We start from the raw sequence: 26104 nt of genomic DNA, 5'->3' as shown, positions 1-26104 counted from the left end.
ATTCATCTCTGCAGAAGAGCCTTTTCCTTGACAAAACACCAATAATATCTCCTGAGAAACAGAAATCAATGTTCAGAAATTGCTTCAATTTAGAAAAGTTCTGGAGCATCAGAAAAATACAACCTTTTCTAGTCTTAAAACTTGAGAAATGAGAAACTATCAAATGAGCAGAGTTTTTAAAGGATGGAAATACTTCCCCCCTTTCCAACTGAAAGGCTACTGTAGTGTGACCAGAATTCCAGTCAACTTTGATATTGAAAACGATTCTATAGTAACTAGACAAGGACTACAAAATCTTTCACATCATTACTATATCCGTATTTTTTCTCTGATGGTCATGAACATAATGATCCATCACACAGCTCAGAGAAATGCTGTGATATCAGATAGGCTGGTTATGATGAGATCATTTCATTGCATTTTTGTACTTTCCATGGAAAAAATGTACCATATAAAATACAAATCAGAGTCCTTACTCCACAGAGTCTTACAAAATAATTTTTCAGCCTTAGTTTTTGAATATTAAAAAAAGTTAAGGGTAATTACCAGGCTTGGTGTGTGTCACATCTGGACTGTGAGAGATTTTAGGTTTCAAAGAAATAAACTGGGTTTTATCGGGAGCTGGAAAAACAAATAATGAACACATCAACATTTAGTCATTTCAGTGACTTTCAGTGGTTTATCTTAAAAGTAAAAAGGACAACCAAAAAAATAATATGTTTAGTGGAATGAACCCATCATCTTAGAAGATTTGGAAATACTCCTATTAAGAGACAGTCCATTAAATGCGCCATTAAACATTTCATGCTCCATTTAGAAAGCCACACTTAGTGGAACAGTGATGAGTTTTCATCTTGCTCAAAAAATAATTTCAAGAGAATAGTTAACTTTCAAAAAAGATAAATACAAATGAAGTGTGGCAAATAATCACAATACACAAAATAAAGACAAAAATTTGAATCCATGATTTTTAAAAAAGTCTATTTAATTTGCACTATTAGTTAATATTTCTCGGCAACATCAAAGCCTTTAATCACCAGAATAAAACATGTTTTAAAATTAATGGTCATTGATAGGTATAGTGTTATGATCTGAAACATAAAGAAATTCCATTGCTACCATACTAGAAAGTCTTTTTTCCAAATGAAGTCTAAAGTTAAACTTGAGGGCCTTACTCAAATAATAAATATACACAAGACACAACTCTGAGTACAACTGGGTAGAAGACAAGGAAGCAGTGGTGGTTCAACAGCTTTCTAAGACACAAGATGAGGTCTAAAAGCTGTGTTCAGATCTCCTGACTATAGGGCTATGATAGCCATGGAGTTGGTGTGTTCTGTGAGATATTCAGTATTGTTCAATGAGCAATTTAGAATAGTTATTGAGATGTTACATAAAATCTGGGGTACTGAATTTTCCATGGTGAAATGAAGTAACACATCTACTAAGGATATGTCATTATTACCCAGTGTTGTCCATTCAGGTTCAAATGTTTCAGAAATTTTAGATGTAGTTGTTCCAGGACTTGTGGTTCTTGCTGGTGATGGAAAGGAGAAAAATGTTAAGGGACGCTAGAAAAAATAAAATCTATCCTCCAAAGAGGAACTAAATGATCCCTTTAAAATCCTACAATACATAATTGTCAAAGTTTACAAAGTACTCCATGAGTAAAAGTTTAGGGAAAGAATTATTAAATTCATTCATAACATTATAAGCCATAAAATTTAGCTTATAATACAGTGGAGTAAGCAAAACCCTGTTTGTTGAATATAGATCTGAATATACTACTTGACAATGAAGAGTATCACCTCCATGTTGATAAGCTGCCTCTACCACCCAAACTTGGAGCCATAATATATGCTGTTCCCATCTACTTTCCCTTGTTCAAATCCTACATATTTTGTGAGACCGGCACCCTCACCTCTCACTTTCTTTCTCTGAACTTCTATACAAGAATTATAATCTTAAAGGTAGGTCATAAGATCTTATATTGCTCTCTCATTGTTTAACTGTGTCTTATTTTCTCAGGATTATAAGCAATTTGAAAGCAGGAGTCATGTCCTCACCACCTCAGGCATTGCACAGTGCCTGCTGCAAAACTGAAAACACAGTAAGCACCAAGAAACCAGAACTATTAAGCGAATAAACACTTAAACATAAGTACATACCAAGAAAATGTCTTATACTATATATCTTGCTCACCAATGCTGTGACAGCATAACCTGTTTTTAGCTTTCTACCAAAATTCACTTGCATAATTGTTAATATTAGATATTTCCGATTTTTTGTTATTTTGCCTTATTATGCATCTTTAGTTAATTTCAAAAATTTTAAAGAAACCTATAGATTCATATCACTTATTATTATGGTAGGAAGAGAGAGATTTTCTACCTGGAATTCAATATCCTGAAGGCTAAAAGAGATTCTTACTTACCAGGTTTGGTTTTTGGTGATTTGGGCCTGAAGCGTCGTTTAGGTGTAGAAGGAATAGATGTAGTTTGCTGTGCAGCTGAAAGAAGAAGATATAACAAGTGTTGATAAATTCTATTTCTCAGGCATCAATCAGATTATAACTGTGAACTGTAAACTTCTTGAATGTAAGAAATGCTTTATATTTCGTTGTATTCTTATACTACTCAGCACCATGCTTTACACACGCTAAGTGCTCAATAAATATGATTGGGCCAAAATGAGCTACATTCTACAAGAGGAGTGAAGGTACATTGTTTGATTAAACATTCTGGAAAGTGGGCATCTTTGAGGTTTAGAACACAAGGTACAGTTAAGAATTCAGAGGATGATTTATTGAGTAGCAGAGAAGATATTCAAATAAAATATTTGGGATTTAGAGAATGAAAAGTTCAGAAAGCACTTTAATTCTTTACTCATTAATACCCTCACCATAAGTTAATGAACTTTTTTTATTCCACTAATTTTCTGTTATAAAATGCAGATTTTTGTTATTTCTCTTTTACCCATCTTTCTTCCTGGCATGCAGGACTGTAGAGCCTGCTTGGTCTCTTTATACTATTTTGGGGGAAATAAAACACTGACCAAAAGATGTCTAAATGTGCTAAATAAGAAAGAATATATTTAATAAGAATTCTTATCTACGAGTTATTTTCTACTTGGCAAAGATGGAAGGAGTAAAAGAAGGAAACAATTCTTTGAAATATATAGACATTAGAATTATGGATATTCTTTGAGGATTATGATAAGGTCAAGTATCACATACTACTCAGTCCTTTGAAATATTTCATTATAGGGAATAAAGGGAAATATTCAATAATGAAAATATTAAAGGTCAGCATGATTAATTCTTTTTTGCTATTTTATCTGTTTTTTCAAAGTACAACTACACAAATGTCATTAGTTACCAGATGTTGGTTGCATTTGAGAACTGGTAAAGATTTCCAGTTTTTGAGGAACAAATGGCGTTTCACTTGGAGCTGAAAATACAAACATCCCACCCCACAAAATTGTTAGAGTTAAAATGACATAAGAAGTATTTTGACATACTTTTTGATGGTACATAGCACATGCTATAAGTGTAGGAAGCACAATGCATGTAGTCTTGAAAGCAGGTGAATGAAATGATGAATTAAAGGAGGGTAAAGGCAAGAATGATAGTTGTTCAGGAGCTGACTCCAGGAAGGCCCAATGCGTGGATGTGATGTGATGCAGGCCATAAACACACGAGATGAGATGATGCACATGATGAAGATATCCATGCAGTTTACAAAGCTTTTCATCCCTTTAAGGATGGGAAAAATAACTGCCATTATACCCTTCCCCCAAAAAAGAAATAAAATGAAAGAAAGCCAAAAATGGAATATAAAAGATGTTCTGCACTACAGGAAAAATACATATTGAGTAATAGGAAAGAGACACATGATTAGATGTGATGGAATGAAATGGTCATTTGTAAGAAAGGCATTCACATGGATTTTCTTTTGATGGAAAAGTGCAATTTTTCTGTTCAAAACATTACCCAGTGTTGCCCTTGGCTGTTCAAGTGTTCTAGAAGTTTTAGGTGGGACAGAATCCAGAATAGAATCACTTGTTGCTGTTGGAATAAATGTTAACATTTATAAAAGCAGAATGCCCCAGGAATAAAATACAAATTAATGAGCAATAAATTATACTTCAGGTGGGGGAAAATATCAAGAACACTCAAGAGATTGCTGACCAACATTTTTAAAGGAGTGATTCATTAGGAGCTCAAGATGAGCTCATTTTTTAGAAACATACATACTTCAGATATTAGAAACCATGACAAAACAGTATTTCATAGATTCAACTTGTTTTCAACAAGTTTGTTGAATTACTAATGGAATTCACTGTAAGAATTCTATTTTGTTTTTGTGTCACTTGATTTGTGTCCGGATTAAATCATTTGATTAAATCACACAAAAAATGTGAAGTTATCCATAGAAAAAAATTTGGATATATGTTTATGCCTGGCAGACACAGTCTTATTACTTTGAATCTCCCACATACGTTTTAGTAGGTGCTTAATAAGTGCTTGCTGAAAGGAACTGTTGAACTGGGTTAAACTCACTATAGATGAAACACTAAGTAAAAACCACTTAGACCCAACTAACGTTTATGGGCAAATGAGTGACATGACTATTCTAGAGCAGGGTTTTTCAACCACAGCACTATTGACATCTTTGGCCAGATAATTCTTTGTTGTGGGAGCTGTTCTAGGAATTGTAGGATGTTTGGAAGCGTCCCTGGACTTTACTCACTGGATGCCAGTAGCATCTCACCCAGTGCTGACAATAAAAAATATCTTTAGACTTCACTAAATGGTCCTTTAAGTATCACCAAATGTCCCCTCCTGGAGAGGGGCCAAATCACCCTCATCTACAGAGCAAACCTTCCTTGACTACAAAGTCTTTATAAAATGATGAACAATTACAGTGATAGACCATTGTATTTCTTTGCCTTAGTGGCAATGAAATCTATCTGCATCTCTCATACATGACAGTTTATGTACTGATATATGTAAAAAAAAAATCAGTGGGAGGAGTGGGTAGGAGAATTCATCTCGTTGGCATAGCCTAGCTATTCCTCCCCTGTGGAGATCTAGAGTGTGTACTTTTGCTCTCTGCAAAGAGAGACTGAAGTTCAGAATTGTCAGAATACCTGGGACCTAAAGATAGATTAAGAGACCAGGTATATACCTGTGTGGGGCTCTGCTATTTCAGGCTCATCTGGTGTTGAAGGGCTTGAGAAAACAGATGGTATATCATAAGTTTCTAAAAAAATAATAATAAGGTAAAACAAAAAGACAAGGCATTAATTTGGAAAGATTTCATGACATTTTAGTGCTGGCATAAGAAAGCCAGTTTTGGGTATGTGCTAGCATGTTTTGGCTGTAGGCTACTAACTTTGCTACTGATGTATAATCCCATCACTGAGATTTGCCTCTGGTCCTTCTTGTCCTGAACTAAAGGCTTGAGTAAAGTGAGCCCTAACACTGGCCTCTGGGGCAATGCTATATATTTATAATGAAGTGCTGCCAGCACTAAATCAAAGAGCCTCAAAGAGTATAAACATAAATGAAGTCAGACGGCAGTTTGGAGAGAAACTTCTAAAGGAAAGAAGGAAATAGCAATAATATTGAGGCCATTTGCATAAAGTCTACAAAGGATTCCTTCTGCTTAGTGAAAGTTACTATCATGATGTCTGATGTTTAGACAGCACTCTCTCATACTTTTTTAACCCATATAGCTTATTTAACCCTCTTAACATCACAGAGAAAGAGAGGGGGCAGACATTATCCTCATTTTATAGATAATGGGATGTTATCTCCATTTTCTAGATAATGAAGTTGAGGTTCACCAAGGTGAAGACATTTGCCAGCAGACAAACCCTGAGATTATCAAGTTTAGTGTATCTTCCACTCCATCAGCAGGGCCAGAAATGGCAGGGCTAAAACAAGGACTCTGCTTTCATACCATACCTCCTACTGTTATACCTAGAGGCAGTTTTCCTTCTATGTTCCTTCATGGAGACATGAGCTCTCTATATATCTAGGTGGACTTAAACATAAATTTTATATTTCACATGAAATAAAGTAGAATGAGCTTCAGAATAAAGGTTAAGTTGTTTTGATGCATGATAATTCTCTTAAGAGTTGAACCTGCAGGTAAAAACAGAATCAACATAAAAATGTCCTCTTTTCTGCACAAGGGAGCTGTCACAGTGGTTATGAGAGTGGAGAGAAGCATGAACTGTTCTGAGGTAGATGCTATTCTCCTTGCCCATTCAAAATGGCTGTACAGAAAGAAAATAAGAAGGGGGATCATGGGAAATTTTACTCATTGGGGTTACTTGTAATGCAATGACAATTCAATGATTTTTAATTATTGCTAGTTGAAGCTGTAATAAATATCACACGATGTGGCATATTCTGATCTTCAGGGAGAGCAGTTCATATTATATCACATGCTGAATAGGCAGGAAGTACATTTTAATTTGTGAAGGTGAGTCTTCTTTGCAAAATCTTCAAAAATAGAAGTATCGTAAACACTAGAAAACATTCAAATATCTTAAGAATAGATCCTCTATCCTTTAAAAACCTTGTGATATAAAGATTTATTTATCCTAACTACAATTTTAGATAAGAATGACTTGCCTTTTAAATGACAAAAATGCTGGAAAATTTCTGATTTTAAGCTTGCTTTAAGCCAATTTCAAGTCATGGACATAGCAAAGTCTGATATATCTATTTCTACATAAATTAGAATAACTTTACCAACTTGTATTTAATTCTTTCATACTAGATATTATGAGTAACTTGACTTCTATTGTGTTGCTTTTGAAATGTCACTCTTTGTTATCCTAACTTCCAAATTTCCCTTTTGTGCAGTGATATTCTACCAGCTTTATTTAATTCTGTATTTTTTGTTCCAAGAGATGATATTTATTCATCTTCTTTATATCTATTTTCCATATTTACAGTTCTCTTCGGGAAGTTCCAAGCAAGACTGCCATCTTTCCTCAAGTTGTTTCCAGAAGGCACTTCCTCCATTCATCATCTTCTGGCAATTATGGCTCATGTCTCGAAATTCCCAATTGTCAGGGACTTGTTACTTTCAAACATTTTCACAAACAGACTTCAGATTAAAATAACACATTTGTCAGAAGACTTGGTCCTTAATATTCTTATTTGTGGAATGTCTAGGAGTGGTAAAGAAAAAGTTTTAAAAATATGCAAATGCCATCCATCAAAGTTTTATATTGTTTGGGAAGCTTTAAGAAGGACACCATCATCTCATTTCATTTTTGGATTAAAGAAGATTTTTTTGAGTCTGAACCAATAGCTGTTGAAACAGAGTTCTCTAAAAATTAAAAATACCAATAGCTCTTGATTTCCTTTATAAAACCCTTGTATGTACTTCTATAACCAAAGTAAAATACATGGAAGTCCAGTTAGGTCTCCCTGGTTTTTACAAAGCTATTCCATATGGAATAGGGCTATTCCATACAGGAGGTCCCAGGTTCACTCCCCGGGGCCTCCTGATAAAGGCGTGCCTGTGCGGTGCGCAACACAGCAAGATGATGATGCAACAAGAGAGAGATGCAGGGGAGAGTCAAGGCGAGACACAACAGAAACCAGGAACTGAGGTGGCGCAACAACAGGGAACCACTTTCCCATATCGGAGGTCCCTGAGATCAAATCCTGGTGAAGACTGGAGAAAAAAAAACAGAAGAAAAAAAAAAGAAAGAAAGAAACAGACACAGGAGATCACACAAAGAATGGGAATGGACACAGGTAGCAGAAACAGCAGTGTGGGGGAAGAGTAGAGAGAGAGGAGAGGAAAAATAAATAAAGGAATATTCCTGCTATAAAATTGATAAAGAGCTAAGATTTAGGGGCAAATGCTCCTGTTTTTTAAAGACAGGATACCATACATTTTTGTTTAGGAAAAAACACATTCTAGCACCCGTGTTTACTTTAGTGGATGAAACTCTCCAGGTATTTGACATTAAGTAGTATCTCTGATCTTGAATTTGCAGAACATTCATGGAACTAAAAGTTGTAGGGGAAATCTAATTCAATAAGTAAAATGGGAAATTCAGTTCAAAGGTTTTATAGTTTTTTGTGTTTTATTTTGTTTTTATCCACCCTCCCACCCCCACCCCGCCCCTTGTGGCTTTTTTGCTTGCTGTCTGCTCTCTGTGTCCATTCGCTGTGCATTCCTCTGTACCTGTATTTATTATTATTTATTTCCCTTCCCCCGTTGCGGCTTGCTTGCTGTCTGCTCTGTGTCCATTTGTTGCACTCTCTTCTGCGTTTTTGCTCGTCTCCCTTTTCGTTGCGTCACCTTGCTGAATCTGCTCTCCATGGCGCTTACGGGCGGGCAGCTCTTCACAGTGTGCAGGTGAGCCTGCCTTCACAAGGAGACCCTGGGATGTGAACCCAGGGCCTCCCATGTCGTAGACGGGAGCCCAACTGATTGAGCCACAGCTGCTTCCCCAGTTCAAAGCAATATTGGTTGCTTTCAAAAAACAATAAGGACTTATAGAGATGATAAGTAAATTTTTGGATTTTTCAGGGAAAAATATTAAAAATATACAATAAGCTTCACTACCACTCTATAATTTCCTAAAGCCACATTGCTAAATTGTTTTATTAGTTGAATAGTTTATTCCTTTCTAAAAAAACGATTAGATACAAATTCCACAAAAAAAGTTCCCTGATATTGCTGTGGAATCATATGACAGCACAAAGACAAGGCATTTTAAACTATCAAGAATTTATCCCCATTTTATTCAAATTCCCTAAATATTAGCATGTACATGAACGACTTTCCTTTTTAAACCTAAGTTCTTAGCCAAAGGACATCATTAGGGCAGAGATTTGTGCCTGCTGTGCTCAGTATGTACCCCAAAGTTAATTAACCCAGAGACTGGCACATAATGGATATAGTCAATAGAATTAATCTATGAGACGTTCATTACAATGAACAAACAACTGTGAGTTTGACAGTTGGGTAATTTAAGCTCTTAGCACAAATTTCTTTGTGGTTTAGTTTGGAGAACAAATGAACATGCTCTTTAATTATATGTGTGTACACACATCTCTTCCTCTACTACACAACCATCTGCCATATGCTTCTGTGGCTATACCCTGCCATGGAAATAGAAACCTGAAAACACATAACAAGTAACAAAGTAAAAAATACCACAGAAATATCAATAAGTAGCTAGTAGAGAAAAACACTTATAAGCACCACACACAGAGTTTGCAGTACCATTTAAATAAATGGATAATGTTTTCTTCTGCCCATGGAAAAATAAAATACCTTGCAGGCTGGCCTTAAAATTTGTGAAAATATTGCCTGCAAGAAAATGCTCATGAAGCAAAACCAAAGGCTGAAGCTGTAAATCTCTAAGAGACCATAATAAATCTGTAAGCCATCTGCTACACTTGAATTCTATTTTCCTACACTTAAATCATCAGCACCACCACTCATTCCTACTATTACTCCTCTCTAGGGCTTAATCCAGTTGGGTGGGCCAGATCTGCGCTAATCAACACCTCTCAGGGCAGGCAGTAAGGTCCAAATGTGGAGGTTTTCTCCTTTCAGCTGCTCTGAGCAAACCAACAGTGGCCAAAACTTTCTAGATAGTATGCTACTCCTCATGAGCATTGATCAATTCAGTTTTAAAATCTTTACATAATCTGCAGACCTTAAACATATTCTGCAATATACTAAAGATCTATAAAGGACTAAAATACTTTAACACTGAAAATAATTAGTGATGAACTTCTAAGACAGTCCGTAAAATGTATTCCAGTGAAGAGATTGAGTCTAACCATTCTCAGTCTGACTCTGTCAAGGAAAGCTGCTAAACATAATTGTTTATTGTTAAAAGTTAAAGGGGAATAATTATCCCAAATGAGAAATGTAATAGGTTATATTAATTTGGAGAGAAAATTTAATTTGTCTGGACATGCTGGGAGTAGAAAAAAGCAAGACCGAGTTTTCTAAGGCTAAAAACAAAAGCATTGAATCATCCTGGGTTTGTGACCATTTCCTTTTTTTGATTTGGGCTTTAAATCTCTCCTGGTACTAAATGATTGTCTTTCAAGGGGATGACAAAGTAAATTAAGGAGGCTTAACACTGATGGCACAATCAAGCCAGAAAAAAAAAAAAAACAAAAACAAAACCTGATTTCCATCCCTCTACCCCACAAACTAAAGTCTGAAAATCATGTATATATCCCATCTGAGGGGCAGTAAATACATGGCATTTTTGCTGTTTCTTCCACTTCTGCAGCCCAAGGTAAACACAGGGCGTTGACTGTGGCATTTTTTCACTTACTAAGTCTAGGCAGGGCTTCAGATCCCAGTTTACAGAGTGATTCTGACAGGCACTAAGATCCCAGTTTACAGAGTGATCCCAACAGGCACTATAACTGAACAAGTGACTACAGGATACAAATAAAGCTTATGAGTTAATAGAACCTTAGACCATTCCCATGGGATTGCAGGATCTCTGAATAACTTTGCACATGTCCTTTCCATTTTCCTTAATTTTTATATGGTGAAATGGAGACAAAGGAATCTTTTGATATGCTCATACACGTAAGCTTAGAATCTTCCTTCTATTAATTAAATAACTTATCATTATGATCATGATTATCGAGCATCTGCAGCAATTCAGAGATGCTTGGGATAGGCAGTGTGGTGGGAAGGGGATGTATTCAATGCAAGACCCCATTATATTGGGGGAATCATGATGGGGATACTTATTATGTACTGAGCATTGTATTATTTACATATTATTTTTAAAACATAACAACCCAATGAAAAATACCTTATTTCCATTTTATACATGGGAAAATTCAGGTGCTAAAATGTTAAGTTGTCTGATGCCCACAGATGGCAATATTTGAGCTGGTTATCAGCTCTGTCTCACCCTGCAGCTTACAGACTAGCTATCACGTTCACAAGAAGAAACTTCACAAACTGGTCAATCAATGTACAAGATTGATGTTTCTTATACATTTGGAAGGCATTCATCTCCTGTACAAACATTTAATTCTCTCTGATATGAGAGCTGTTCTCAAAATTTCAAAGCAAACTCTATGGAATTATTTCACTTTTAACTTAGAGTATTTTGTTGGAAAGACAGGGACAGAAATGAACTAGAATATATTGTTTGCCTCCCTACTCATTCAGAGACAATTCCCTTATAAATCTCCTTAAGAAAAAGGAAAATAACTCTTGTTGTCTAGTTTCCAGGACTGTTGGAAGAATTAATGTGATGGTATGTATATATACAGCCCTTTAAATCTCTTGGAAGAAAATTGCTACTACTCACACACAAAATTACACTATTCATTGGAGAAATGATACAAGTACTTGCACATGCACACAAACATACAATTCATCTGGGTGTGGAAAGTACTGAGATATTCTAGAATTCACTCCATAATAACACTGAAATCATAGTCAACTGGCCACTTTCCAAGAGTGCCTAAGACCAATCTTATTGCTTCATAAGACTTTTTCCCGAATATAATTGTCATTATTAATAGCACTTAAATATTTCTAAAATGTGGCCAACTTTATTTTAATACATAATTTATAATAATTTTATTTTCTGGTACGTAAGACTAGGGCAGATTTTAATGATTTATTTTATAAACTTAAGGAAAATTAGATTTGCCAGAAGAATCAAAATCAATCATTCCTACTTAAACTTGCTTTATAGAAGGTTTAATTCTAAATGCAATTCCAAATGTAACCCTGATGAAAGATTAGGGTAAATAGGCTGAAAGTGGGAAAATATGATTGATGACTATACCTCTCAATTTCTTGGAATAGTCACAATTCCAAATACTCTGTCCCATTGTTGCTATAAGACTATGGAAATGGTCCAGTGATTTCAATATTCACCATACAAATTAGAATCTTGATATAGTCTTTTATATCTAGAAATTTGTTTGAGAGCATCCTTTTTTATTTTTGATAGAGAAAATAAGGTAAATATAGAAAACAAATTCAGTAAATGATGAATCAGAATGAATTTTACATAATTTAGTGATAAATAATATTAAATGGTTGATAAAAAGAAAAACAGCCCCTTATACCCAGGAGCTGGCCTGGCACCCACAGCTAGACTGTGGCGTTCTTCTTTGAACATAAATGATTTCAAAGAACACCAATATCAGATAAGGCTACTTTGACAACGATCAGATAAGATAAACAAGACTACTCTATAATCACCTGGAACACAGACAGAAGCATGAACATTGTCCAAACCAAAAAATTACCAATGTGCCCATGTCCTAGTTAATATGAGATTGAAAAGAATTAAGATATTTGATCACAGAATTACTCCTACTATTTGACAGCATCCAACCCATCACAAAGCTTTATTTCCTGGAGCCCTCGCCCAAATCACTTAATACAAGTCCAAATCCTACAAATCCAGATTCTCTTTTATTCAGATATCCCACAGATCCCCATAGTGCATGTGTTCTTGTTGCAACAAGTAAATAAGCCCAACCTTGCTCATTTACAGATGGTCCCTGGTGGTCTCTGGCAGAAAGGAATTGATGTCATAAATACAGATACATCACATACCAACAGAGCAAACAAAATGTGTTCATTTTGTTATAATGATGCCAGTCATCAATACCACCTACAATTTTTTGTTTCTTCAAAGGAACAACAACCAAAACAAAGACCAATGGTTTTGTTGATCATCATTCAAATACTATCTCTACATATTTCCCTTCTTAGATCTCAAAACATTTGCATTAGGGAGTAATTGGAAAAGAAAAGAAATAATTATATACAGTGAACCTAAATATGAAATGAAGGGGACTTTAGTACATGTATAAATTCATACAAAATCAATTAAAAAAATAAAGAAGGGCTGAAATGAATGAAAGGGTGATGAATATAGCAACTCTTTAAAGCAAAAATAATGCATATGCTGTTTAATTTTAATTGAAATTTAAGTCGAGAAAATGCCACAGAACACTTAAAAAAAAGCTTAGACTGAGGCATTGCTTATTAGCAGAAACAAGAGACAGTTAATCATCTACTTGCAGAAACCATATTGATTTGCGATCTACTGTCCTGTAATTGACCACACCTGATCATTTTTGCCTGCACCATGTGGATAAACAGACTAAGTAATAAGGTAGTGTTTCTCTCACTTTAATGTTTATACAAATCACCTAAGGACCCTGTTAAAATGAAGATTCCATAGCTTTGGAGTAGAACCAGAGGGTCTGTCTTTTTAATAAATTCCCAGCTGATGCCAATGCTGCTGGTCCAAGGATTAAACTAAGCAGCAGATACAAAAATTAAATATTATAAGGTAGACTGGGAAGTTGTGGTGCTAATGCCCACATCTGCAATCATCACCTACTGAACTGTCTAGTCCATGGTAATACCTGGCATGTGGTTCAGAGATTGTTTGGAGCTGGGAATTCTAGTGAGGTGGTTGAACAATGAGGCTGTTTTCTGCTGCATTACCCACTTTTTTTTTTTTCATTTTCTTTTTTTTAGGTACCAGGAACAGGTGATTTAACTGGGACCTCATATGAGGAGCTGGTGCTCAACCATTGAGCCACACTGACTTCCCTGAGTTGGTTTTATCTTTTGTTTTGTTTGTTTTGTTTTTGTTTTTTCAGGAGTTACAGGGAGCTGAACTTGGGACCTCCCAGGTGGGAGATGGGTACTCAACTGCTCAAGCCACATCCTCTCCCTTGACCACTGCTTATACTTCACCAGGACAAGAAGAGTGGAATTTTTGTAGGATTAAAGGCAAAGCAGGGAAGCAGACATGGCTCAAGTGATAGAGTGTCCACCTACCATATGGAGGGTCCAGGGTTCGATCCCCAGGGCCTCCTGCCCCATGTGGTAAGCTGGCCCATGTGCAGTGCTGCCATGCGCAAGGAGTGCCATGCCACACAGGGGCGTCCCTGTGTAGGAGTCCCCCATACGCAAGGAGTCCTCACAGCAAGGAAAGCCTCCCTGTGTGAGAAAAGCACAGCCTGCCCAGGAGTGGCAACACACACATGGAGAGCTGATGCAGCAAGATGATGCAACAACAAAAAAGAGATGCAGTTTCCCAGGGCCACAGGATAATGCAAGCGGACTTAGAAGGACACACAGCAAATGGACACAGCAGACAACAGGGGGAAAGGGGAGAGGAACAACAACAACAAAAGAGAGCAAAAAATAAAATAAAATAAAGACAAAGGGAAACTTTCCTTACTGGGATTATCCATTTCATCATTTGAGTCTTTTTTTAATTCTACAATTTTCACTCACCAATTTATATCTATCTTCCACCCCAACTTGGTTTAACTCACACTTACATAAAATTCATATCCTAGACTTTAGAATTTCATAAATCATTCCTTTGAGGTTTTGTTCAGTTTACACTTAAATAATCAAGGGAACCAAAATATAGACACTTCTCAAAGGGACCTGGGGGATGCCATTTCCCCTAACCTATAACTCAGAGCTAAGAGACAGAAGAGAACTAAGAGTTCATCTGGTCTAGCAGGCCCCAAAAGTGCTTGGTTCAGTACTCTCAGAGGAGTGAGGAGTCATGTTAGGATCTCCAAGTGCAGCACTTGTTCCCAGACTAGTTGTGGTTCCATATGTACAGGGCAGCTGTGTCTGTGAGATGGCTATTAGAGTTAGAGGCTCAGTATAAAACTTCTACCTAGAAAACAGATTTTAGATTCAGGTGATCTAGATTGCTGAAGGTGTTTTTGTACCCACATAGGTAATTACACTAGCGTTTTAGGGTCTGTGGCTCAGAGAATCAAGGCTTATAAGCCCTAGTTTGAGGCTTCTCTGGACTAACAACCATGGCTAACTTCCAAGTGTGTTCCCACTTAAGGAAACTAAGGGACACTACACATAACTTGATGTCATCTTCTGTCCTTTCCTGAGATCTGAGCCTATTATGCTTAACAGGGAAAGGATAATTTGACTAAGATCAATGTGTTTCTGTTTGCTCACTTGCATCTTTTCTCAAATTCACCAAACTACATCTGAAGAACACTTCAAAATGTCAATGTATTTAATTTTTTACACGAACTTCTAACAAAACAGCTACATTATATACTATGCTATATATATGCACTATAAACATTATTATACTATCTTATGTAATACTTACTATATATTTTATACATATCAAATACTATATATACTCTCTATACCCATAATAAAATCACAGCAACTAAGAGTTTGACAAAAAGTAAGATAAAAGGAACAAGAACAAACAAAACAAAAATTCATGGAAGTAATCAAAAAGGATAGCTTCTGATTTTTCTCATAATTCTCATAGGCTGAATATTCTCTTTTTAGCGGACTGCAAGGTATCAAAGAAAACATGTATAGGCTAAATTTTTTAATTAAGAAAAGTCTACTTTTTGCAAAAGAGAGATACCTCAATCAATTATAGTGGTGGAATGCAAGAATTCTCAGAAGAAATAAACAAATCTCTATAGTTCACAAAAGGAGAAACCAAGGCCCAGAAAATTAGGAAAAAAGCTAAGTCATATGGTTAATGGGAGAACCAGGACTGGTACAAATATCCATTACTAACTTTAAGATATGTGCCTTTTGTCTATGTCATGTTATGTACACACATTTTAGGACTTAGTGTAATATCTTGTATATTGTAAGCTCTCAAATATTCATTGAATATTTTGTTGAAAGAGAAGCAAATATCTGCCTGCAAGGGAAACTTTAAGCCCATACTGTTATTAAATCAGACCCACCCATGGTGATTCTTGGCAGAAAATCTGTTTCCTATTTTTGCTACTGCTGTCATGTATGGCACTAGAGGCATTTACAAGAAAATCAATGAGCCAATGCAGAGCTCATGTTCCATCCAGACTTCTAACATATCCAGAAATTAAAACATAGATCTCTAAAACAAATGCACAACCATTTTAGATTTATATTTGTGAAAAATGAGATTCATCCAAGTGTCAAGACTGTATTATAGCCCTTCTATCTACTACAACCTATATTGATAATCAATTATGGAAGCTATAAAAATGAAAACAACAGAAGTTACTCAAAACTGCTTTTATAATTAAAAAAACAATAGAATGCAATTGGGTCAAGGAAATATCTTGAGTTGAATGAAAATGAAAATACAACAGACCAAAACTTATGGATGCAGTGCTGAGAGGGAAATTTGTAGCTGTAAATGCTTATATTAACAATGAAGAAAGACTTCCAATGAGACCTAACCTCAAAACTGAAAGAACTAGAAAAGATCAAACTAAACCCAAAGTAAGAAGAAGGAAGGAAATAACAAAGATTAGAGTAGAGATAAATGAAACAGAAAACAGACAGACAAAAAGCAATAAAATAAAATCAATAGTTGGTTCTTTGAAACGATCAATAAAATTGACAAAGCTTTAGTTAGACTGACAAGGAAAAAGGAAGGACACTAATAACTAATATCAGAGATGAAAAGAGCTACCTCACTACTGACTCTGAAATAAAAAGGCCTATAAGAGGATACTATGAACAACTGTACACCAATAAATTAGATAACCTAGATGAAATGGACAAAGTCTTAGAAACATACAAACTACCTTTATTGACTCAAGAAGAAGATCTCAATAAACCAATTACTAGTAATGAGACTGAATTAGTAATATTCAATTCAAAAATTGAAGAGGAGGGAACACTCCCTAATTTATTCATGAGGCCACCTATATCCTCAAATCAAAGCAAGATAAAGTTACTACAAGAAAAGAAAATTATAGATCAATGTCATAAACATAAATGCAAAAATCTTCAACAAAATAGTAGCAATCTGAATCTACATTATACAGCATGATCAAGTATGATTTATCCATGGTATGGAAGGGGCGTTCAACCTAAGAAAATCAATTAATACACCACACTAACACAATGAAGGGAAAAAAAACACATGATCATCTCAACTGATGCAGAAAAGACATTTAACAAAATCTAGCACCCCTTCTTGATAAAAATACTCAGAACAGCAGGAATGGAAAGAAACCTCAACATGATAAAGGGCACCTATGAATAGCCCACAGTTAGCATCCTATTTAATGGTGAAAGACTGAAAGTTTTCCCTCTAAAATCAGGAGAAAGACAAGGATGCCCAATGTCACCACTATTATTCAACATTGTACTGGATATTGTTGCCAGAGCAATTACACAAGAAAAAGAAATAAAAGACATCCAAATTGGAAAAGAAGATGTAAAACTTTCCTTAATTTCAGATTACATGATCCTATATACAGAATATCCTGAAAAATCCACAACAAAGCTACTGGAACTAGTAAATGAATTTAACAAAGTGGTAGGATACAGATCAACACCCCAAACTCAGTAGTGTTTCTATGTACAAGTAATGAACAATCTGAAGAAGGAACCAAGAAGAAAATTCCATTTGCAATAGCAACTAAAAGAATCAAATATTTAGGAGTAAATCTAACCAAGGATATAAAAGACTTGTACACAGAAAACTACAAGACATTGCTGAAAGACATTGCTAAATAAATGGAAGGACATTCTGTGTTCATGGACTAGAAGACTAAATATTTTTAAGATGTCAATTCTACCCAAAGCAATGTACAGATTCAACACATGATCTCAATCAAAATTCCAACACCCTCCTTTGCAGAAACTGAAAAACCTATCATCAAAGTTAAATAGAATGAGAGGGGTCCTAAATAGCCAAAGTCATCTTGGCCCAATTTAAAAATTCATTACAAAGCCATAGTATTAAAAAGAGCCTGATACTGGCACAAGAACAGACATATACACAGATAGAAGTAAATTTAGAGTTCAGAAATCAAGCCTTACATTTATGACCAACTGAATTTTGACAAGGGGGCAAAGACTACTTAACTGGAAAAGAATAATGTCTTCAATAAATGGTGCTGGGAAAATTGGATATCACACTAGTAGGTATATACCCAAAAGACCTAAATATAAGAGCCTAAAATATCAAACTCCTAGAAGAAAACATAGGGAAGCATCTTCAGGACCTTGTGGTAGGCAGTGGTTTCTTAGACTTCATATCCAAAGCACAAACAACAAAAGAAAAATAGATAAATGGGACCTCATCAAAATTAAACATTTTTGTGCCTCAGAGTACTTCATCATGACAGGAAAATGACAACCTATACAATACGAGAAAATATTTGGAAACAACATATGTGAAAACGGTTTAATATCCAGACTGTATAAAGAAATCCTTCAACAACAAAAAGACAAATAACAAAATTTAAATATGGGCAAAAGACTTGAAAAGACAAATGGCCAGAAAACACATGAAAAGATAATCAACATCATTAGCCATTAGGGAAATACAAATCAAATCCACAATGAGATACCATTTCATATCCATTAGAATGTCTGCTATTTAAAAAACTGAAAATAACCAGTGTTGGACAGGATGTGGAGAAGTAGGAACACTCATTTATTGTTGGTGGTGATGTAAGATGGTACAGTCATTTTGGAAGACAGTTTTGTAGTTTCTCAGAAAGCTACATGTAGAACTACCATTTAACCCAGCAATCACATTAGCAGGTATGTACCTAAAAGAATTGAAAACAGGGACTTGAATAGATATTTGTACACCAGTGTTAATAATGACATTATTCCCAGTTGCCAAAAGATGGAAGCAACCCAAGTGTCCATCAACCTATGAACTGATAAACATAATATGGTAAATACATACTATGAAATATTATTCAGCCACAAAAAAAGAACAAAGTCCTATGTAGCAGTTTGGCATTATTTATGAATTCCAAAAACAGATATTGGATTATGTTTGTGAACTGGTCTTTTCCCCTGGGCATATTAGATTATATGATGCAGAGGTTTCACTTTTACTTGATTAAATAATGATTAAAGTTTTGATTGGGCCACATCAGTAGGACATTGGGATCAGGGACTCAGAGAAAACCACACGGCAGAGAAGTGAGTTGGAGTTTTGAGCTGGAGCCCAGAAAGTAAGCACACAGAGGAGCAGAGCAGCTGAGCCTGGAGAGAAACAAGCCCCAGGAAGAGAGGAACCCAGGAAGCCTGAGCTCTTGGCAGATGTTGGCAGCCATCTTGGTCCAACACATGGCAACAGACTTTGGTGAGGGAAGTAACTTATGTTTTATGACCTGGTAACTGTAAGCTTCTACCCCAAATAAATACCTTTTATAAAAGCCAGCAGATTGCATCAGTGCCCCTTTGGTTGACTAATATGTCCTGATACATGTGACAACATGGATAAACCTTGAACTCATCATGAGGAGTGAAATAAGTGCGACACAAAATGACAAATGTGTGATCACACTGACTTGAAAACATTAGAATAAGCTAACTCAGAGTCAGAATCTACAATATAGTTTACCAGGGGACAGGGTCAGAATAAGGAATGGGAAGTTAAGGTTTAAAGGGTACAGGTTCCTATTTGGAATGATGGAGATCTTTTGGTAATTGATGGTGGTGATGGTAGTAAAACACTGTAAATGTAATCAACAGCACTGAAATATACATCTGAATGGGATTAAAAGGGGAAATGTTAGACTGTATACATGGAAACAAAATTAAAATTAAAAACCAAAAGAAGCCATAGAACTACATAACACAAACAGTAAACCCTAAGTTAAACCATGGACTATAGTTACTAGTACAATTATTTAAAAAATGTGTTATCAAGTATAACAAATTTTCCATACCAATTCAAGTTGTTAATAACAGGTTAGTATGAGAATCCTATATTTTATGCATGATTGTTCTGTAAACCCAAAAGTTCTCTAATAAAGAAAAAAAGTTATTTAAAAAAAAGAATGCAATTACCACTTTGAGGTTGTAGAACTTTAGTATCTTCAAATGTTTTAGTTGTAGGAACTATCCATGGCTTTTCACTTGACGCTATAAAGAAAAGAAATGGAATTTGCTGAAGAGTTTTTGAGAGAAAGAGACAAAATTATTTTGCTGGAATGGTTAAGTAACTACCTGAAGCCTGCAATAAAAAGCACACACTGATCCAATCCAAAGTCATTATATATCAGGAAGAAATTGATATGCACCCATTCAAAGAACATTTTCTTAGTGCCTAAAGACAAGAATTTGATGTCATACTTTCAACCTTTATAAGGACAAAAAAAAAATAACCAAACTAAATGGGCTATACAGAATTTAACAGACTGATGGTTTTTACTGAACTTATAGAAAATACAATTAGATTTTTTTTTTTTTAAACAAAATCAACCACTTGTTTAGCTGAGTTAACAATTCACCAGCTCAGTGGAGTTTACAGAGAGAGGACCCAGAACACAAGAATTAAGCAATCACCAACCATATCCTTAACACCAGATTTAAGATGTCATTACCCCAGGTGCCCTCAGGTTTCTCAAAAGTGAAGGGTGTTTTTGCCTGAGGAAATTCTGGAAGCCTGTATGGAGCTGTAATAAAACAAAACACATAAGAAAAGTTATAACCTGAGGTGCAAGCAACAGTGGAGAGAGTGAAAAGTTTTCAACCCTTAAAAGGCAAAACACAAAAACAAGTAGGCAAGTTATCTCATGTCAAGTAAGACCCCTGTTGTTGTATTTACTTCTGTTTCAATATGGATAATATATTAGTCTTTTTCTTTTTCTTATAATCATAGCCACTAAATTCGAGGAATTTGAATTTTTCTTTCCATCCTTATTAAACCAGTTTCCTCACTTCTTCAGCCATGTATAGGTGTGGTTTGAGCTATATTTTCTTAAAATCAAACCAAGCACCAAACACATCTGAACTAGAACTAAAAAGTCTAGATAATTGCTATTTTTTTTTTTTTAGGAAGTACCAGAGATTAAACCCAGGATCTTGTACATGGGAAGCAGGCACTCAACCACTAAGCTACATCTGCTCCCATGATTTGCAAAATAGTCTTTTTGTAACTCTATGGCTTTTATTTATGCTCCCCTCCTTTTTTTGATCTTGCACACATAAAGAAATTCTTAGAATTCTAAGAAGCAATCTGCAGAAAGAAAAAATCTCTGTCAAAAGAGGCAATTGAGTAAAAACATATTTAGGAAAAATATATAAAAAATCAATTTGTTCAGTGGAACATGATTTTGAATTAAAAGAATCAAATATAATATAAAAATATGGTTACGAAAAGGAAAGAAACCCAGAGACTGGTCATATGGGAGAACTTCTTTGGGTCCCTCAATTATAAAATAAAGATTTAAAAATGTTTAAGGGCCTGTGTGTTAAGGAGCATATCTTTTTAATAAGTCATTTGTTTGTTCCTTCTTTCTTGTGAGGACATAAAAACATGAGTGAATTAACCTAAGACTTCTTTTAAGCATGCATACAATTTCCAAGTTAATAAGCTGCAATGTTTAATAATTTTTACCTAGAGTGCTCAGGGGCAATTCAAACTTAGGTATTAGAACCGTTTGCAAGGTTTCCCGGGTCCTTTCACTGAGAACTACAATAAAAAAGAATGTGGTTAGCTCTTCTTTGTCTTGGGATTTGACACTGTGGCTTAATTATAAATCATGCAGAACATACTTCACAACAAAGATTCATGTATGCATTGAGAAGCTGATGACTTTCACGAAAACAGCTGGCTTTCCATGAAAAATGTTACTTAGCTATTAAAATTTAAAAGTCAGTGGTGGACTTGGCCCAGTGATTAGGGTGTTGGTCTACCACATGGGAGGTCCGCGGTTCAAACCCCGGGCCTCCTTGACCCGTGTGGAGCTGGCCCATGTGCAGTGCTGATGCGCGCAAGGAGTGCCCTGCCACGCAGGGGTGTCCCCAGATAGGGGAGCCCCACGCGCAAGGAGTGTGCCCCACAAGGAGAGCCGCCCAGTGCAAAAGAAAGTGCAGCCTGCCCAGGAATGGTGCTGCACACACGAGAGCTGCCACAACAAGATGATGCAACAAAAAGAAACACAAATTCTCATGCTGTTGACAACAACAGAAGCAGACAAAGAAGACACAGCAAAATAGACACAGAGAACAGACAACTGGGGTGGGGGGGAGGGGAGAGGAATAAATAAATAAATAAATCTTTAAAAAATAAATAAATAAAATTTAAAAGTATGCTTTCAAAGTGCCATGTGAAGTAATGGAAGACTAGCGTAAGTACAAGATAAAATGCATGCTTCATTTCTTCAGGGAAAGAAAACAATGAAGCTAATTAGATTTTCTTGGGTCAAGAAGATGCTAACAAAAGAGACATAAATCATTATTTGAAAACATTACCTTTAGGGATTCCCCCAAGGTTAGCATGCACAAGAATTCCAAAAGCCAATCTAACCAGAAAGCACAGACATAGTCAAGACATCTAGGTTTCCTCTACCCCATCAACCTTTTGGGATTAAAAAGCAGACATTCTGATTTTCCACACAACTGAAGATTTTGCTAAACAAGGCATGCAGTTAGCATCTAGCATCCACATTTGCCTGGAACGTCAATTGCCAGGATCAAGGTATATTGTTAAATCTTCAATGGAATTGGTTCAAGAAATAGGAATGTTATCTACTACCAGGAAAACAAAGAGAGGAGAATACCAAAAAGCTAAGGCATTGGGGTTATTTTTCTTTTTTATGAGTGTTAGGAGTTTTGTTGTTGTTTTTTGGGGTCTTTTTTTAAGAAAGAAATCTTAGAATTACCCAGTGCTGCTTCGGAAATGTCTAATGCACTAGATGCAGTAGGTTTAGTGGTTCTTGCAACTGTTTCAGGAGTCACTGAAAGGTAAAAAAAAAAAAAGGCAACTTTGCAAATTAAGATAAAATGATGAAGCCAACCAAAGACCACGAGACACTTTTTTGTTGCCCTTTAGAATTAGTAATTGATATTTATATAGGCCATTTCTCTACAAGTTGCTTGTGTTAAGGACTCCCTGATGTACCTTACTTGCCTGACCTGACACTCCTCCCAGCCCTTCCTTTCTAGGTTTGGTCCACTTTCGATGTGCTCCAAAATGCATGCTGAATTAACCTGCATTAAAGCATGTATCTGATTCATCATAATTTTTATATCTCCCTTTTTTCTTTATTTCTAGGGCTTAGCACAATGCCTGAGGTACGTAGTAAGTACATGATAAATGTTTATTAAATGAACCAATCAACAGCAACTAAAAGAATGGCCAAGGGCAAAAACTTTATTTAGAGCTATAGTTATAAGATTCCTCTTTTCCAAACTGTGACCAACATGCAGGGTTTGGAACAGGGGTGAAATTAGGATCAGGATTCAAATGTTCAGCCACAGGGTTGTCCCAAAGGACTAGATCAAAGGCAAAGAAGGCTTCAGGTAAATTGTTTTGGAAAAATAAGAACCTGGATCTCTGAAATCTGGAATAAATTTTGAGCTAGAAAGCCCCAGAATTTTGCAGGGTGAGACAAGAAAACACACAATACGGAATAATAAGCTGTGGTGTTTGCCTAAGTGTTGCCGAAGTGGAAAATTCTGAGGAGCGTTTGGCAGAGAACAAAGAAATTTGTAGGCTCTCCCATCAAACATTGTGCCAGGAGAAGTATAATTAGAAAAATGGGATGAAACTTTGAGGTAAAAAAAACAAAAAACAAAAAACAAAAAACAAACTACTTAGAGTGACCCTACTGCATTATCCCTACGCTTTCTTGGCACTGACCAATTATACTGAAATCAGAAAACCCCCTAGGAATTTACACCCTAATGGATGCTTCCAGTATCTGGAATAGCTTCTACCTCTGCTCTGATAACAATGAAGGGGTTTTGCTCTGTCATAGATATTCCTATTTGAATAGTTAAAGTTTCTTGAAATCAAATTATTTTGTTTCCCCTCCAATATTTATCTTCTTTGGTCTAGTTAGGAGTAAACAGGTTAACACAATTGGTAAGTAGTGATATTTCAAGCAAGTTATGGTAATTTTATGATTTTTTAAAAAAAATCTACCTTAGATTGGAGTTCCTTTGCTAAATGTAGATCATGGGAATTCTTGCCAGATGTTTGTTTCATTGAGTCCTGCATGAGGTAGTATTGTTCTGGCAAGAATTCTAGTTCAGTTTTTGGACTTGGGTAACTCATTCAGAAAAGGAATGCCGAGTGTTTGTTAGCAATGGCTGATAAAAAATGGGAAAAATGTTTACTGCATTTATTCTTTAAAACATTTTACTATTCTAGGATCCTAAATCTTCCAGAAACGTTAGTTTCTAAACAGGGTACCTTCATTTGGTTTGTACGGATATATGGCATTTCACTAAACTGAACACTTTTGAAAGTGAAGAAATAAAAAACTGTCTCATTTCTTCATATAAAAGGAAAGCATAAAAAATGGCATTATATTACAGAATAAGAATATTGCAGAATGCTGAGGTAACAAGTTTCACTTAGTTTGAAAATTCAGCTTCATCAGTGATATGATTCAAAAGACCATACTGCATCTGTTGTTTTTCTAAACATTCCAGGGACCTAGAATCTCCTACTTATGATTATGATCAACATGAATTTCCTACTGGCTCTTCACTGAAAAAGTTCAGACTTGTAAATCATTTGCTATTTGGAAATATATGCTATTTATTCTCTCAAAAATCAACATTGAGCTATCATTACCTGTTATGGGCTCCCCTGGGATTTTTTCTACTCCTGGTGTTTTAGATTCAGCAGGTAATGCCAGGGTTTCATTTTTAGCTAAAATGTCAGAGAACAAACAATTTACCTCAGTTTTTCATAATACAATTCCAAAAACAACTCATTCAAACGTCATCAAGTAAAATAGTCTATTTCAAGCAATCTATTCTGCACTTTCCATCAGTCAGCCAACAACTTTATTGTGCTTTTCTGCCAGGGAGTAGTATGAGCAGACAAGAATGTTAAGAAATCATTCTCATTAACCATAGCTAATTCTTTAAGATCTAAACTGGCATTGGAACGAAGAAAAACATCACAACCTAATACTTGGATATGTCTCATGCCATTCTGATTCAAAAATTGGGTTTCTTAAGGTATAGGTTGTAGTTGAAATGCTCTCTGGAATTTTATATTCAAGTATTTCCAATTTTTAAAAAAATAAAGAATAGAAAATTGTCATTATTAAGCACTGCAAGAATGTAATGAGTTATGACACAAATGTTTAAAAAACACATCATATATAGGAAGCTAAGTTTTTTTAAAAAAATACTACCAACAAATTTATACTACCCAATTGTTAATAAATTTTATTTGAGCAATTTGACAGCATACATCTTTTCTTTCAATCTTTGTGAGAACTTAATGAAAAAAATAGAGGTTTTCTTTTTCCAATTCTTTTTCCATTTTAGTCAATCATTCCAGAAACTGTCTTATAAAATTTAGGTATTGTCTTTCAAAGAAAGTACATTTCTAAATCAGAGTTTCCCATGATTAAGATATTCCCCAATTTAAACATGCAGTTAGTATTAACTCTATTCAGATATTTAGCACACTCAATCAATAATGGTTTATAACATTTTGAAACAATTTAGAGACACAAAAGAATTAACACATCTTTGAGACACCTCACCTTGCCAGCTTGAGCTAACTAGGTATTAAGAGTATCTACTACATTGTTTATAGATTCAGATGGGTTTTTATAGAATCCTACAGCTGTACAGAACATCTACAGAACATTTCTCAACTTCCACACTGTTGACAATTTGAGCAGGATATTCTTTGTCATTAGAAGCTGTCCTGTGCATGTAGGATGTCTGGCAACATCTTTGGCCTCTACTGGAATCTAGTTGTACTTCCCCCAATTATGACAACCCAAAGTGTCTCCAGACATTGTCAAATGTCTGTGGGGGGACAGGTTGAGAACTACTGATCTCAAAGTTCTATGAGGATGCAAATTCTGTACTGCCTTCTGTACTTCACATCATTATTGTAATCATTATAAAAAAAGCTTTTCCTTTTGTTTAATCCAAAGGATGATATAAAGATCATTTTCTCCTTTTCAGTTAAAGTGGACACAAAATATTTATTTACTTCCGGTAGACTTAGAGACAATTACAAAGCATCCCTTCCACAGTGTTTATAGAAGCCAGTCAATTTTCTATCTGTATTGATGGAGACATACAACAGATACCTACTATTTAAAATG

The 26104-nt window shown here is 35.4% G+C and overlaps 1 protein-coding gene and 1 long non-coding RNA gene across 51 annotated transcripts in view; one reads left to right on the top strand and one right to left on the bottom strand.

Moving 5' to 3' along the window:
- Nucleotides 1-26104, bottom strand: part of ABI3BP (ABI family member 3 binding protein) — a 258238-nt gene that overhangs the window by 101714 nt on the left and 130420 nt on the right. For 30 of the 50 annotated variants that reach the window (XM_058295957.1, XM_058295933.1, XM_058295935.2 and 27 more), the window contains exons 10-20: nt 24601-24678; nt 22679-22753; nt 21412-21486; nt 20396-20467; nt 19860-19934; nt 5190-5264; nt 3992-4066; nt 3378-3449; nt 2435-2509; nt 1466-1537; nt 547-621 (exon numbers count right to left, since the gene is read on the bottom strand). In XM_058295957.1, the coding sequence (XP_058151940.1) occupies nt 547-621; nt 1466-1537; nt 2435-2509; nt 3378-3449; nt 3992-4066; nt 5190-5264; nt 19860-19934; nt 20396-20467; nt 21412-21486; nt 22679-22753; nt 24601-24678 (819 nt within the window). The remainder of the gene's footprint in view (nt 1-546; nt 622-1465; nt 1538-2434; nt 2510-3377; nt 3450-3991; nt 4067-5189; nt 5265-19859; nt 19935-20395; nt 20468-21411; nt 21487-22678; nt 22754-24600; nt 24679-26104) is intronic. The other 20 variants (XM_058295945.2, XM_071214863.1, XM_058295963.2 and 17 more) reach the window with 2 other exon arrangements.
- LOC131278265 (uncharacterized) lies at nt 2027-7157 on the top strand. Its single transcript, XR_009185580.2, has 2 exons — nt 2027-2110; nt 6973-7157. It is a non-coding gene; the product is annotated as an uncharacterized lncRNA (long non-coding RNA).

This window comes from Dasypus novemcinctus, chromosome 4 (assembly GCF_030445035.2).
Source record: "Dasypus novemcinctus isolate mDasNov1 chromosome 4, mDasNov1.1.hap2, whole genome shotgun sequence".
Taxonomy (NCBI): domain Eukaryota; kingdom Metazoa; phylum Chordata; class Mammalia; order Cingulata; family Dasypodidae; genus Dasypus; species Dasypus novemcinctus.
Note: the sequence above shows the minus strand (reverse complement) of the source record. Positions and strands in the feature narration are given on the sequence as shown.